General features: G+C 40.8%; 1 protein-coding gene across 30 annotated transcripts in view; it reads right to left on the bottom strand.

Moving 5' to 3' along the window:
• Positions 1-15,052, bottom strand: part of adgrl2a (adhesion G protein-coupled receptor L2a) — a 98,769-nt gene that overhangs the window by 69,098 nt on the left and 14,619 nt on the right. For all 30 annotated transcript variants that reach the window (XM_044361268.1, XM_044361269.1, XM_044361278.1 and 27 more), the window contains exon 2: positions 7,620-7,804. In XM_044361268.1, coding sequence (XP_044217203.1) covers positions 7,620-7,695 — 76 coding nt within the window. In that variant the 5' untranslated portion in view covers positions 7,696-7,804. The remainder of the gene's footprint in view (positions 1-7,619; positions 7,805-15,052) is intronic.

Raw genomic sequence — 15,052 nt, 5'->3', positions numbered from 1 at the left:
ATAGACATATCTCCTCAAAAGAAAAACTCTTTGCTTAGGTTTAAAAGGGAAAAAAAACCTGAAATAAGTGAGAAGTTAAGCGATAAATAGCTTCATAAAAGAACATTTTCAGTGTCCCTGCCATAAGTGACACATGGAGGAGAGCAACTGGAGTTGAAACAAGGCATTGTGTCTCCGGGCTGAACTGCCGCATCGGTGTCATGGCTGAGATCTTGGCATGAGTTATGGACAGCGACAGCAAACAACAAACTAATGATGCTTCCCAAGGTTATTTCTGCATAAATAACCATTAAGAAAAATGCTGACGCAGCAGCCCAAACCCACAGACACTACCACAGGCCACTAGAACAGCGTTAAAAAATCCTTGGCAAGGGCAAAGAGTTAATAATTATGAGTTTCATACATTTTGGGGTTAGTGGAACATCTTTTAACTGCCTCACTGGCCAGGTGAAGGGAGGGTCTGTGTTTGGGTGGGAGGGAGGAGGGTGGCAAGATGTCAGAGCTCCGCCATGCTCTTGCATGACAAACACCAACCTGGAGCCAGCTGTGACAAAGCCCTAATCCAGAAAATCCCTCCTTCCTTTGCTGAAAATCCTAATGAGGATTTGAAGTGCTCGGCAGGGAGGAGACCCAGGGGCTGTGGTTACACCTTGCCACTGCTTGCTCTCCCAGTCATTGTCTCCTTATCTCCTTATTGGCCAAGCCTGGCTGGCGATGAAAGAGACATGACAGCGTGGTGGGCCTTCGTACACAGGCCCCACGCCTGCCTGGCTCCATGGGAAGCCAGATTCCGCAGTCTGCTGCAAACAACCAGGATGACATCAAGCAGGAGGAGGAAAGACAAAACCAACAGAAGTTGTTTACTAAAGACACATGAGATAAAGGGAAAATTCACCTCTTTAGCTGTAAATGTTTAAGTCCAGTTTCCAATATGAAATAAGTTGGAATCGGTTCGTAAGCATTTCAGAAAATAATTATCTAAGAAATGATTTGTTTCAATTAACATATTAGCTATGGGCCAGCCTTTTCAAAGTCTTAAATACCAAATTAAGTGGTCAGGGAACAGGAGTGTGGCGACGCAGTGGGGTACTATTTTTTTCAATGGACACAAACTCTAGGACAAATTAGTACTTCAAAAGACCAGGCCTACTGCCCGTGGTTCCACAATGCTTACTTTACACATAGTATTTTGATTTTTTTTCTTTGTAAGATAACATGCACAAATGAGGCTGCTGAGAAGGAGGCCCCGAGTGGAGAGAATGAAAAGCAGATTATCTGTACAGAAACAGTAGAGTACATAGTACCTCTTAAAAGGCATACATCATCTGGGTTTTTACTTTACTTGATTCTATTTTACATGTTAGATGCATTTCAAAATCTTCTTATAACCAATATCCGCCTATCACTATCAGGAAAAAAAAACAAAACTGAATGACCAGCCATCTTTGTGGGGTTATGTAAATATGCTTTCATGGTTACAAGAAAAGGCTAACCAGAGCAAATAGGTGGTGCCACAGTACTGGGAGGTGATGGATCCTGTTCTTGCAGGTTCTGGCTCACATTAAGCCCTGGGCTTTTACTTCCAGTAATTACATTTCAGAACACCTTGATTGTCTATTTCACTCAATTCACTTTGAGATTAAGGCTTAAAGTCTCTCCTCTTTTCCTTTCACATGGTACAAAAAGAGGACTTTTAAAGGTGCCCTTCCCTGTTGCCCTTGAGAAATCTCAAGTACTTGAAACATTTCAAGCTTCACCAAGAAACAAGAGCATGGTTTCAGGGTGTATGGAGGGAAAAGACATTCTCAGTGTCAAGCTTGCTCACACAAGTTCTGCCATTGAAACAGCTTTTACATCATGGCATACTCTTTATGTACCCTTCACCTCACAGATATACGCAGCAATGGCCTCATAGTAATGGAATGACGACATGCAATCTAGAAAAAACAATTGCTAAATCATTGTTGTATAAACTCCCTATGACCTACTTCACATTGCTTTGCTTTCATTATACTTCTACAAATCATAATTTATGTATTTTAAGTTTGTGGACTATAAAGCCACAAATGTCACATGTTAAAGAAAAAAAAGATTACAATTCCTAAAAAGCATCCACTGTGTCAACACAGTGATGTTATTTATTAATTGGTCATATTTTTTTGATTGCTGACCATTAAAAAAAAAAGTTGCTCACAATAACAGTAGATGCATCACCAGAGAAATAATATGTCTCTGATTTTACAGGAGAAATCTAACACGGACAAATTTTCTCCTGAAATTTTCTTGGCACTCTAACAGGTTGCAAACATTGCCCTCTCTACCTTTTGACACAGAAGCCTTGCTCTGCTCTCTAATTCTGCTTCACCATAATTCTATCAATCTTTGGAAAAGCCTTTGAAGAGAGCGCGTGTCTGAGCTGGGTGTGAATTGTTATTCTGTCACCGATACAGACAAATCCTTTCAACCCCACCAGACTTGACTAAATTATTTTGGAAGACATGTGAGCCAATTTAATCATGTGTTGTGAGGGGAAATCATTATTTTTTTTAATATTTTGCAAAAAACATTATTACTTCATAAGTTACACCTTCACCTCAGTTCTGCTAGGTTGCTATGGTGACATTGGCCGAGGACACTGGTAGGACAAAGGAAATAAACCTGCAGCTTCAAAGAAGATCACTCCAAATGCCAGAGGACAAACTTGTGTTGATGCAAAACAATATCAAAGCAGGTCAAAGTGAAGCATACAAATTAAAGTGATAGACAGAGCTGTCTGTTACTTGGTCATCTGAATTAAAAATGACTGAATACAAAAATGTTGTGTTGGGTGTTAAATACAACCCAGTTCAATATCAACTCCCTTATTCAAAACTATGCAAAGCAAAGCTGGTCAATATGGAAAAAAAATCCAATATTACACTACTTTTGAATGACAACAACAATACTGAGGCAATAATTTAACTATAAGTGGTTTCATCAAAACTGAGTGGGCTCAAAAGTAATGAGACTTAAAGAGGCACTCCAGAAATTCAGTATTTCACTTCCATGGATTTGAGGGACATAAGAGATCCAAATTCTTAAAAGAATGGTCAAATATGATGCAACAAAGGCTGGGACTTTTCGTCCCAAGAATGGGTCAAGCTCCAAAAACATTCATCTCCACCCCACCCTCACTGCATCTCTATTGTGTCTTTTGTTAGACCCTTCATGCCCAGTAAACGCCCATGCCAATCAAAGTCCACACCCCAGTTTGTAATGAAGACTTTCTGTTAAAAATTTTTTAGTCTCAATCCCAATCCCAAATAACCCTAATGGGTTATTTTCTCAGATTTTAGAAAGCTCCCTCCACAGCCACAGAGGACATCATAAAACTATTTTCACATGCTTGTGCCACTGCTTGTGATGAGTAAACTAAACTTAAATCGGTTGTTTAGCCCTTTAATTATATGTAGGCTAAACTGTAAAAGCTAAATGTGATGAGTCTTTGAGACTGGAAAAAAGTTCTACGTCATGATGAAAAAAAATCCCAAATGATTTTAGTTTCATAGGATTGTGTCATTGATATTGATATTGATATCAAATACCTTATCTGTGTCACAACAAGGCCCTTCTTGGCTTTTTATAGGATTATGGACATACTCTGAGCACTGGCTCAAAAATATGTTGCAATTATGATAGTTACAGCAGTTGGATCATGACTAACTGTAAACAATACTGCACTGAAAGAGTAGCTGTTCTCAAGAGGGACAAAAAAAATACAAATGATACCCTCAGTAGATTTTTTTGTACTGATGTTAATAACATACAGCAGAGTATAACATGGTTAATTCCATATCATTAGGTTTAGAAGCTCCTGGCCCCAGGGTTCCTTTGATATGTATGACACTATGCCATATATATATATAGCATAATCAAAATAATAAGACAAATCAATTTCAAAAACCAATGTCACTGACTAGGCTGCATATGAGCAATTTTCCAGGGTTGGGATGCGAAAAATAAGCAAAATGGGAGATGAAAGTCTCGGAATGACATATAGATGTGGTGACAAATCCAACCTATGCAGTCAAATGTGGAGGATGAGACAAGTGTTATAGAAGGAGGTCAGAGGAAAATACAGTCCCCCACAGCTACAGTATCAGTCTTGGATATTTGTACTTCAAAAGTCAAAACAATGAGGTGAAAAAAACACCCTTTAAACTATTTACAGCATTCCACTAACCCATTTAATTCAATTATAAAAATGCATTAAAAAGATATTACGGGTAGACGCAGTTTAATGAAGCATGTTTACTTGCGGATATTGTTTGTAATGAACTGTTTCTGGGCTGATCTCTGCGGCTGAAATGGGAAATGGGAGGGAAGTGAGGGGGGAGGGGAATCAACAAGAGGAAAAGGTGAATGACAAATGTCATCAATAAATGCACTTATTCCTTTAATTGCATTTACCCACTCTTTCTCTCAATCATGAATAGGCATTTCCCCATGTCCTATGGACTGTCATGTGTCACTTCCAGTCCACCTCCAAGGAGGTTCATAACATGTCCGAAGGTTCTCTCTATAACACTCCCTTTGTCAAATGCACCAAACAAGAGGACTTAGTAGTGCAGCATTAAGATCCCTCACTGGCTTCCCACCTTCCAAACACTGCCTTAAAATCACTTAAAATCGAAGCCAGATGATACGTAAGAAACACATATGGTATCATATAGCTGTGTCACTGTGACTCTGCTACGGTGTAAATTAAGCATCTTGAGAAATAATTAGCTTACAGACTTCAATCTATAATCCTACATTATTGAGATTTTTTAAAAATCAGTAAAGCAGGTATAGTGAACAGTTGGCTAGAGCTTCAACAGTTGGCACCAACAAGCCAAATCTGTAATGGCTCTTTTGATATATTGCACTGAAAAGACGCCAATTTTGGCTTATTCTAAATCCAATCATCAAACATCTAAAGTAATGCACCAGTATTCTTGTGAGTAAACACTAATAAGTACAGGATACAGTTTATGAGATGTAGTTTGGATGCATAAATCTTGTCATTATGATACAACTGAGAGTGATTTAATCAAAGCTAAATGCACTATGATTAAAACACATTCAAGCTTTATATTTTTTTCAAGGTGTGAAATCTGTGTGCGCCTGCCATGAGACAGAAAATTTTAGCGAGGAATGTACAAATGGATCCAGCTCTGATGCCACTGGGAACAACTGGCGCTTTCAAGCAGAAAATCTCAGACAAATCACAATTTACCAACTAATGAAACCACTCAAGATTATCCCCCATCCGCCTGTGCCCACTGTCCTCTGAGCTGCATTACTTACACAAGCACTGCCTGCACTCAGAGGAGCAGCTTTGGCTTAAGTCACCATTTTCACGTGCCATTGTGGTGGCTGTTTACACCCCTCCCCTCTGCCAACCCGACGTTGGCGTGTAACGTCATTCACACCACCATAGCTCGACTCCAGACTCAACACGCAAGTGCCCTTATCACAATCTCAAGTGACTTCAACCACTTCACCATGGCAACAACCCTGCCCAATTTGACCCAGTATGTGAGCTGTTCAACCAGAGAGGAGAGGAACCTGGACTTGCTGTGTGCTAATGTCAAGGATGCATACAGCTCTTTTTCCCTCCCCCCCGGGTAGGTCAGACCTCAACTATGTGGACCTCAACCCCTGCTGTGTGCCTCTGGTGAAAGGTCAACCTGAGAGAGGTCTGGAGTGGCATGAAGACCATCACAGACCGGTGGCACTGACCTCCAACATCATGAAGACCTTGGAGAGACTTGTTCTGGAGAAGCTCCCTCCAGTTTCCCTACCAGCCCTGACTGGGAGTTGAGGATGCCATCATTTACCTGCTAAACCATGCCTACGCCCACCTGGACAAACCGGCAAGCACTGTGAGGGTCATATTTTTTGACTTCTGGATTGGATTGTCAACTACCTGACTGGCAGACCACAGTACGTGCACTTGCAACACTGTGTCGGACAGAGTGGTGAGCAACATTGGGGCCCTGCAGGGGACAGTCCTTTCTCCCTGTCTCTTCACCCTCTACACCACGGACTTCAACTATCAAACAGAATCCTGCTATCTTCAGATGTTCTCTGATGACTCTGCTATAGTTGGATGTATCAGCAAGGGTGAGGAGGCTGAGTATAGGCCTGTGGTGGGAAACTTTGTCACATAGTGTGAGCAGAACCATCTGCAGTTCAACGTGGCAAAGACAAAGAAGCTGGTTGTGGATCTGAGGAGGGCCAAGGCACTGGTGACCCCTGTTTCCATCCAGGAGGTCAGTGTGGATATTGTGGAGCACTACAAGTACCTGGGAGTGTATAGCAACAATAAACTAGACAGGGCTAAGAACACTGAAGACCTCTAGAAGAAGGGCCAGAGCCATCTCTACTTTCTGAGGAGGCTGAGGTCCTTCAACATCCGCCAGACAATGCTGAGGATGTTTTATGAGTCTGTGGTGGCCAATGCTCTCCTGTTTGCTGTTGTGTGCTCAGGCAGCAGGTAGATAGACTCACAGGTCAGTCTCTAAATGCTTCGCTCATAGAGACTGAGGAAAATCTCCCAGGTTTTGTTGTCAAAACTGGAGGGAATAAGATAGTTAAAAAAAACTCAGTCTATATATATATATTGGGGTGATGACATGCAGTTCACTACAGAGGAGAATGGGAGGAGAGCATAATTTCTGGTAAGGCATGTCCTTGATTAAATGTAAGGGGCGTAGGATTGTTAGCGGCCGTTCTCACCACCATTCAAGCAACTACCATGCATTTAGAAATCCACACACTTCAGTAGGTGGAGATCTCTGATTGTCTGGTATCACGAGACTAGAGGGTAGCAGCCGCCAACAGGCTCAACAAACTGATCCATAAGGCCAGGGACATTGTGTGGGTGGAGCTAGACTCTCTGGTGGCAGTGCCAGAGAGGAGATTGCTGTCCAAGTTATGTGTCATTTTGGACAATGGCTCCCACCAACTCCATGACGTGCTGGTCAAGCACAGGAGTACATTCAGTGCAAGACTCTTTCCACCGAGATGCACCACAGAGCGACACAGCAAGTCATTCCTGCCTGTGGCCATCAAACTTTTCAACTCCTCGCTCAGAGTGTCAGACACATATATATATTATATATATTTTCAACCATGCAATACTGATTTAACAGCACAATTATTTTGTGCAATAATTCAACTATGCAATACTCTGATGTGTATTTATATTGCATTAATACTTCATTTATATTGTATACTTCAACTAATATTTTATATTATTTATACTATTCTGCTTTTTGACACATTTATAGATCCCATTTATCATCCTTATTATTAACACTGTTCTATCTTTTTCATAATTACTCTATGCTTATATATATTTCTCTTCTAGAACATGAGCAACTGAAACCCAATTTCCCCTAAATAAAGCATTTCTGATTCTGATTCTGATTCATTGCTCATGTTATATTTTAAATAAGACAATAACAAAAAATATTTTTCTGACGTTGGCTGTCATTGAGCCTGAAACAATGCTTGTCCAAAAGATGCTATAAAAATACTAGTATGAAAACAAATCAGTATGCGTTTAGGGAAACAAAGATATATGTACTTACCCTGTGTGGAGTGAACTTGAGCTAGTGTGATGATAAACCAGCAGAAGGTGTGCAGTTTCCACAGGGAGCATGCCATGGCGCCTGGTGTTGATGGTCTGTGGCAGGTTTGTGTTGTGACTAAAACGTTCTGATTAAAAAAGTCCAAGCCAAGTGGTCTCAGAGATGCTCATCATTGATCCTCTTACCTGTGGAGCAGACCAAGAGAGACATTCAGTTCAAGGATGAAATTTATTCCACGTGCAGACTCTGTCCCTGTGTGATTTCACAGAGGAATTCACCCTGTCACACTCTTATCACAAGGCACTTGATGCTGCATATACATTCCACTGCAGAAATGTGACAAACCTTAATCTGTGAAATGCTACAAACCCACGCAAGCCACCAAAATAAGCCCAGAAGGTCAATAATCCTGAGAAAGGAAATCCCTTAATGGCAACTGAATGCTGACCATTTCACTGGCAGGGAGGGGGAGTAGGGTGGGACTGGCGCTGTTATCAAACAGATAAGGCCCGCCTTGTCCATCTCTTCGTGACCCATAGGCAAGGGATGCTAACCTTATCAGTACTGTGTCAAATTATATTTTCTGTACCTTTTGCAAAGAGGTATCTTTCAGCATTTTAAATCTCTAACTTTAAACTATCTAGCATTTTACTGTCCCATAGCACAAAGGAGCATATCATAGGGATTTGAAAGTGATGTTGATTTGTAGCAGTAACTCACTGATTCCCATGTGCTGAGACTTCTCATTTTAGAAGTTCTCTCTTCATTGTGCAACAAAAGCTCCCCACAGATTAAAACTTTAAATCAACCCCAGAGTAAAAATGCTGTAGACTCACCAGAAGAGTTGCATCAGCAACTGGCCAACTGTAAACTGACACCAAAATCAAAAACTCTACAACCATGTGGCGGAAATGTTAAATTAACTGTCATTAACATTAAATGCTAAAATTATCCATGGTAATAGCTTGGTGAACATTAACCAAAAGGCTTTCCATCCTGCTACAGTATAATTGTTTTGCATTAGCTTGGTTGTTGTCTGAGTAATCAATGGGAAAAAAAACTATGTCATAATAGAGGTGGATATACTATGTCTTGATTAGTCAAATACTGATGTTATTTTAACATTAAGCTATTTTTAGAAAGTCTACAGAGCCAATTAATCATCAAACATATTTTACAATACACAGATGTATGTAACCATGTCTATTTTTAGTGGCTCAGTCAGATTTCCTTGAGTATATTTTAAATTGGCCACTTGATATTGTTTCCTATGAAAAATTTTCTGCTTCTGACATTTTATTTCTACTTTAGCAAGTAGAGCAAGTTAAGAAGTAACAGTGCTTCTATTTGACTGATATTTTCTTTCCACCCCCACGCTTCCAGCCAAACAAACAAATAAAGAAACACTACCAAACAAATGGTCACTTCTCTTTGTTGTGACTGACCACAAACTTATCTCTCCAGCCCCCTCCCTCCCCTCCCTTTCCCTTACATCTCTTCAAACCAGAATCCCTCTCTCCCCACCTCATCCATACCTGTCCCACTAGCACTATGTTTGAATGTTTGTTTTTGCTCTCTTTCGCTACAAAAGCAAATGGCCTCCTCCCTGTCATAGATACAGTTCTGGAGCTGTGTAGGGTGAAACCTAATGCCTACCTGCGCGCCCAGGCATGCGTTTCACACTACTAACGGCTCCCTTTTGTCTGTGTGTTTACCCTGCTCAGCTAAGCTCAGTCCTCTCACTCCCATGAACCATTAGCACATTCACCCTGGGATATGGCATCACTCAGGCAACAAGGCACATAGGACCCCATTAGAAACTGTTTTTTTTTTCTTCTTTTTAGCTGATTCAAAAACAACATTCCATTTTTTTCTGTGTCTACAGCCTGCAATTGTTTGTTAAGATTCAAGGGACAGAATGTTCTCCATCATACTCGCAGCTAACAAGAGAACACACTGAAAAGACGGTGAGGAATTCTGTTTGTCATGAACAGTCTGCTGCTCGGCTGTCGGCTGGCTGCTCCTCACTGGAGAATATCCCCGGCCTGAAGAGTCTTTGATCTATTTTGTCTGAGTTCTCAGACAGTGTAATAATTCATCACCGAGAAAACATGCGGAGCGCACGCATTAGCCAACAAAGTTATAATTAAGCCTGCCATAATCAGCTCATCTAGTATGACATTACGCCTCACCTGAGACCTCTAATTTTAGAGCCATTTAAAAGAGGTTAACAGGAGCACAGTACACGCAGCCACAGTGTATTTAATTTCAATGGAATAATATCCAGTCATGAGACTCAACAAATGAAAGTTGATCACACAGCCCAAAGATACAGGATTCCAACAAAACCTTGACCCTTGTTTTTTTAGCTAATAAGTACATAAGACACCAATTAAATTTATCAAGCAAATGTATTTGTGTAATCAGCCTATACTCAAGGTCCATTCAGTATAACAAGACCTTAAGCAGATTGTCTCCACAATAAAGCTGTACAGTGAGCATATAAGCTTAAGGATTGAAGTCTAAGCTCTTACGGTTTTGTCCACTTAGTGAGACAGATACTAGTACTGGTACTATACTAATACTTAAATCACACACATTTACATGTGCTGAGATGTAAGTGATGATGATTCCATCACTATTCGCTATGTTAAGCACAAACAAATAAAATGTGAATTTCAGATAACAGTTTGATTTAGGTGTTTACATGGTTCACAATAAACTGATTTCCCTGATAATAATGACATGAGCTTACATGTTTAATTGTTACATTAAGGAAAGATGGATGTGTGGTAGCTTATAGGCCAACAGAAAAGAGAAATAAAATGAGAGACTGAATAGATTTCTTTGGTGTTAATTGTTTTTAACATCACATTTTACAAAGCAGATTCACACTTCCCCTTGAGGTGTTCGTTATAAAAAAAACAAAAAAGAGTTTTATTTTCCATACACTCTGGGACATATGTGCATAGTGCAATTTCAAAGTCCTACACCTACTCAGTTTACAACTTTGACATGAATAAGATAACCTGGTTAAGGTGTTTATATGATAGTTGCAGTAATTGGTGTATTGCCTTACTCAGGTTATAATCGTATGAACTGAGTGCATGCAAACACACTGATTTTCTCTTCACAGTTGAGATTAAATGTTGTGGATTAAGTGCTGTACTCAAAAATTGTTTAAATCTACGTCTGTCAAATCACATTGCCTCCTTTACCCCCAAACTATTAAGTCTAAGTAATTATTTTGATTCAGTCTGTATATTTAAGTGAAATTAATACCATAGACCTGAGCACCATATTAATAACCTTTAGAGCAAGTTACACGCACGTCTCTTGGTGGCTGCGGTTGCTTGTGTTTACATATGTAAACAAACTATTGTAAGTCTCAGCCTGAGATGACAGTGTTGTATCAATATGATTATTTTTGCTTCCCTGTCATCATTGCTTAGTGTAAAAAGAAAGAGGCAGCATGCTCAACAGACCTCCTGTGTCAGAATGTGAAGACAAAGACAAGATGCCTTTAAACAGTTTTGCCTCCAAGGCAGTCGAGACCCCCTGCCACGAAAAAAGATGCAGAATGTAGATCCCTAGTACATGGGGATGGGTGTTCTGTAAATCGATGATAACAGTCCTATACTTTAATATATTTTGTATCATGCTGTGAGTGTTTAACATGCTGAGACACCAAAGGCACAGACTAGGGGGAGACTGCCTCACTGCCGTTCTCCTCATTAGACGTGCTGAGGTCTCCCCTCTCAGCTGGGGGTTTCTTTTCTCTCTTCGCCTTGTAACGGAGAAACCGCCAGTGATCATACCTTACTGTTTTCTTAAATAGCCCTCCAATCAGATGTGATCTCACAACAGGTTTTTAGTATCTTCAACAATGTGTTGTGCTGGGGTTTAGACCTTGTATGGGGGACGGACAGATGATGAAGAGCAATGTCACCGACATGGCTTTTTCGAATTCGCAAGACAAATGATCAAGGCATTATTGTGTGATTGTTAAGCACAGATTGCTAAAATGTCAACAGGCATCACACTGTTTTGGCTAAATATGAAGTCACTGCAGACAGATGTTTAAATACTCTGAGAAATGGAGAAGCCACAGGGGCGTGGGCCCAGAGACTTTAAACATATGCATACTTGATATATTTGCAGCACAACCGAACGTTTTACAATCGACAACTGAGTTAAAATATTGTGAATTGCAAGAGCTCAGTTGGTCTTCTTAGAACAAAAAAATAAAAGGCTTAGGGGAGGAAGGGGGTTATTAGAAGGGAGGGGAGGTGGGGGGTTGATTGAAAAGGGCAGTTTGAAATTTGAATGGAGCAGGGGTCTGAAAACAAGAGGCAGATGTGAAAGAATGCATGGCTTCTTTTAGACAAAGCTTCTGGTTGTCCCTCTCTGGCTGTTAGAGGGCCACAGGAGAATAGAAGAAGAGTTGGGCTTTTCTATAAAATGAGGTCTGGGAGAATAGGGGGGCGGGGGGGCAGAATAAAGAACCTGAGTGGGGGAGGGGGACTCCAGTTACAATAAAAGATTGACAGCTTGCAAGTCTTGCTTGACCCTTGAATTAGCCCCTGAGCTTTCAACAAACTCCAAGAAAGAGTTGGGATGTTAATTGTCACGGAACATCACAGGGATGCAAAGGAAGGGAAATATGGGGCCGGAGATTCACTGAAATGTAAATCAGAACCAACAGACCACCACATGTTGAATGGGGGGGGTGGACACATTTGGTTTCTATTGGGTTTTTCCCAACAGCATCCTCATACATGAATTCATACATACTATAAGACTCCTCTTATCTCTGTTTCTCTTACCCACTTTGAAGGAAAATCTGAACTACCTGGGGACACAGAGCTCAGTCACAGAACACTCAGCCACAGCTGTGGAGGAAATATATTCCCAAAAGAGATTGCGTTCCTGCTTTGACACTGCTGAAGATGTACAATTTGCAAGCGTAAATCAGAAAATTCGCACTCCAGAGAGAAGAGATCGGGCTGGTGATCGGATGAGTCTGGAGCCCCACTGAGTCAGATACGGGGCAGGGAGGAATCAGGAGCTGACCCCTCTGCTGAGGGAATGATTGAGAGCAGCACAGGGTTAGAGGAGCTGAATGACACCCAACCAAACACTGTGTGACTGCTGGTGCCCCAAACACAGGCCCTGACCCTGACAGGAGCTCAGCCAGTGAAATACCAGGTCAAACATGCACGCTGCGCAACAGGACAGCCTGGATACTTTCGGGGGGGGGAGTTGAGGGTGGGGTGATGTAGAAGGCAGGGGGGTAGAAGGGGGAGTAGATGGTGGAGGGAGAAGGAAAACAAAGCAAAGCATGAGAGTTTTTCTGGTTGGGGTATTTTCTGTTTAAGCAGTGATATAACATTTCATGAGAATGCCAAAAAACATTATCTCACATAGTTCAAACTTATTATGGCCAGAGATGTCTAATTAGGAGAGTTATTCCACTGGGACTTTTCACATCTCTAGTTATACTGTACTGCAGGTTCACAGTTACTTATCTTTTATAGGTATTATGCAACCCATTTCATCCTCTGAAAGTACATAAAAAACATTGTTTTTGAATCTGTGGACCATAATGTTTGGATTAAATGAATCATTATCCAAGCCACATTTGCACAGAAAATACAGTAGCATGCAAGAGCCAGAGCGTGTGACATAAGCGGTGCTTGTCATGCTCATTGCTCTTAGTGTTTGCACCATTCATCATTTTTACGAGCCACTCAATTAATCGATTAGAGTACTCCCCACTGGTCAGGACATATGGCTACTAAATAAAGCAATCATGGGCCAAACCCTGGAACAATCCAACTCATCAATACATTTATGGAGACAAAAACGGCAGCAATGTCAAATCCATTGCAGGTTTTAAACATGAGAAAGCCACATTTATCAGTGAATATTCCCTCATTTTAAAATGCCCATATAAAAAATGTTTTTTATGAGTCTCCTGTGTTATTTTTTAACTGTATCCCTAGGCGCTGAGTGCTACACTGACCTCTGCCTGAATATATATTAAATCCATAGCCTCATAATCACTTTAGCAATGCAACAAAAATCCTATTAGTGCTGAAAGATACCTACACCTGTCTGTCGACATGGATTATAGAAAGATGATTTGCCACGGTAACAAAGTTTTAATACAGGTTCCATACATTTTTAGTTGTAATTTTGATATTTTACTGGGAAGTGAAGTGGATTATCTCGAATGAAATTTCAAAATGTCATTTCCACTTGCTGATAGCACAAAACTATTCCTTTCAGGTCTGTTGAGATAAGAATGATTCACCCAGGGCCGTTAAACGGTGTCTTTGCCAAATGTTCCTCCGCTTAGGAATTAATAGGCTGACATTAATACAGCAAGATAAATAGGAAGGTCAGGAATGGGAGCCCTGCCATTATATGGGCATCTCATGATAGTAACTGCCAATCAAGTCCAATAAGTCCTTGACACGGCACAATTCACCTTGGAATACACACAGAGTACGTGCGATATGTAGTGTATACTCCCCTGTCCAGAAACCCAATCCAATTAGTATGTCCACATAAATACTTTGCAGGGTTGTTGCTCAGAAAGTACATTAGGACACTGTAAAAGGAACATTTGGTGTGTGATCCAGTTTGCCATGGCTAAATTAGTCAAAACAAATCGGGGATTATACAAACTGAGCGCAGCAGTTGGCCCTGACACTCTCCCGAACTCATCTTCTCAATTTCAGCGTGAGGACATCATTGTTGCATTCATGCAAAAATAATACAATGCAGTGTAGCTAAGCATAGTAAAGCAGCGGGGACAAAAACATGAACAGATGCACATTCCCAGCCACACACAGCTACTGGGTGTAAGGTGAAAAGTCGCTCACGTTGGCATGCTTGAAACTGTAACTGAACTATGGTGCGCAAATAAAAAGTCAAGGCCGGGCGTTTCCTAATTGTGGTCACATTCACTGAAGAACTGTGATAGAGTTCTTATGATTTATTTTTGTGTCACCACTCATCTAAGAGCATGTTTGTTTGCAGAAAAGGGATCAAGCCTTTTGGATGCAGAAGGCCTGGCTTTAGTCTATGACAATAATGTGCTGTATTTACTCAGATATGCACCAGTAAGCAGCTTTTGTGACCCTCCTGCTCCCTCCTCTTTCAAAATGAGCAGCTGAATGGTTAAAAACCCTGCTCCGTCCCTCTATTAAGGACCTCACCATCAATAATGCACTGTGATCGTGAGGCGTTATTAAACAGGATGATTAATTTTTAAGGTAGTGGGCAGCAACACAAAACATAGGTAGCAGAGAAGATGACTTGTAAGAAACACATTTAAAATGGAAGCGAAGCAAATGGCAAAATAAGCCACTTAACCATCTAAGAGAAACTGCACAATCATCTTTGAAACCAAAAAAGGAGGGGGG

Source organism: Thunnus albacares, chromosome 9 (assembly GCF_914725855.1).
Source record: "Thunnus albacares chromosome 9, fThuAlb1.1, whole genome shotgun sequence".
NCBI lineage: Eukaryota > Metazoa > Chordata > Actinopteri > Scombriformes > Scombridae > Thunnus > Thunnus albacares.
The sequence above is the reverse complement of the archived record's forward strand: the minus strand, read 5'-3'. Positions and strand labels throughout refer to the sequence as shown.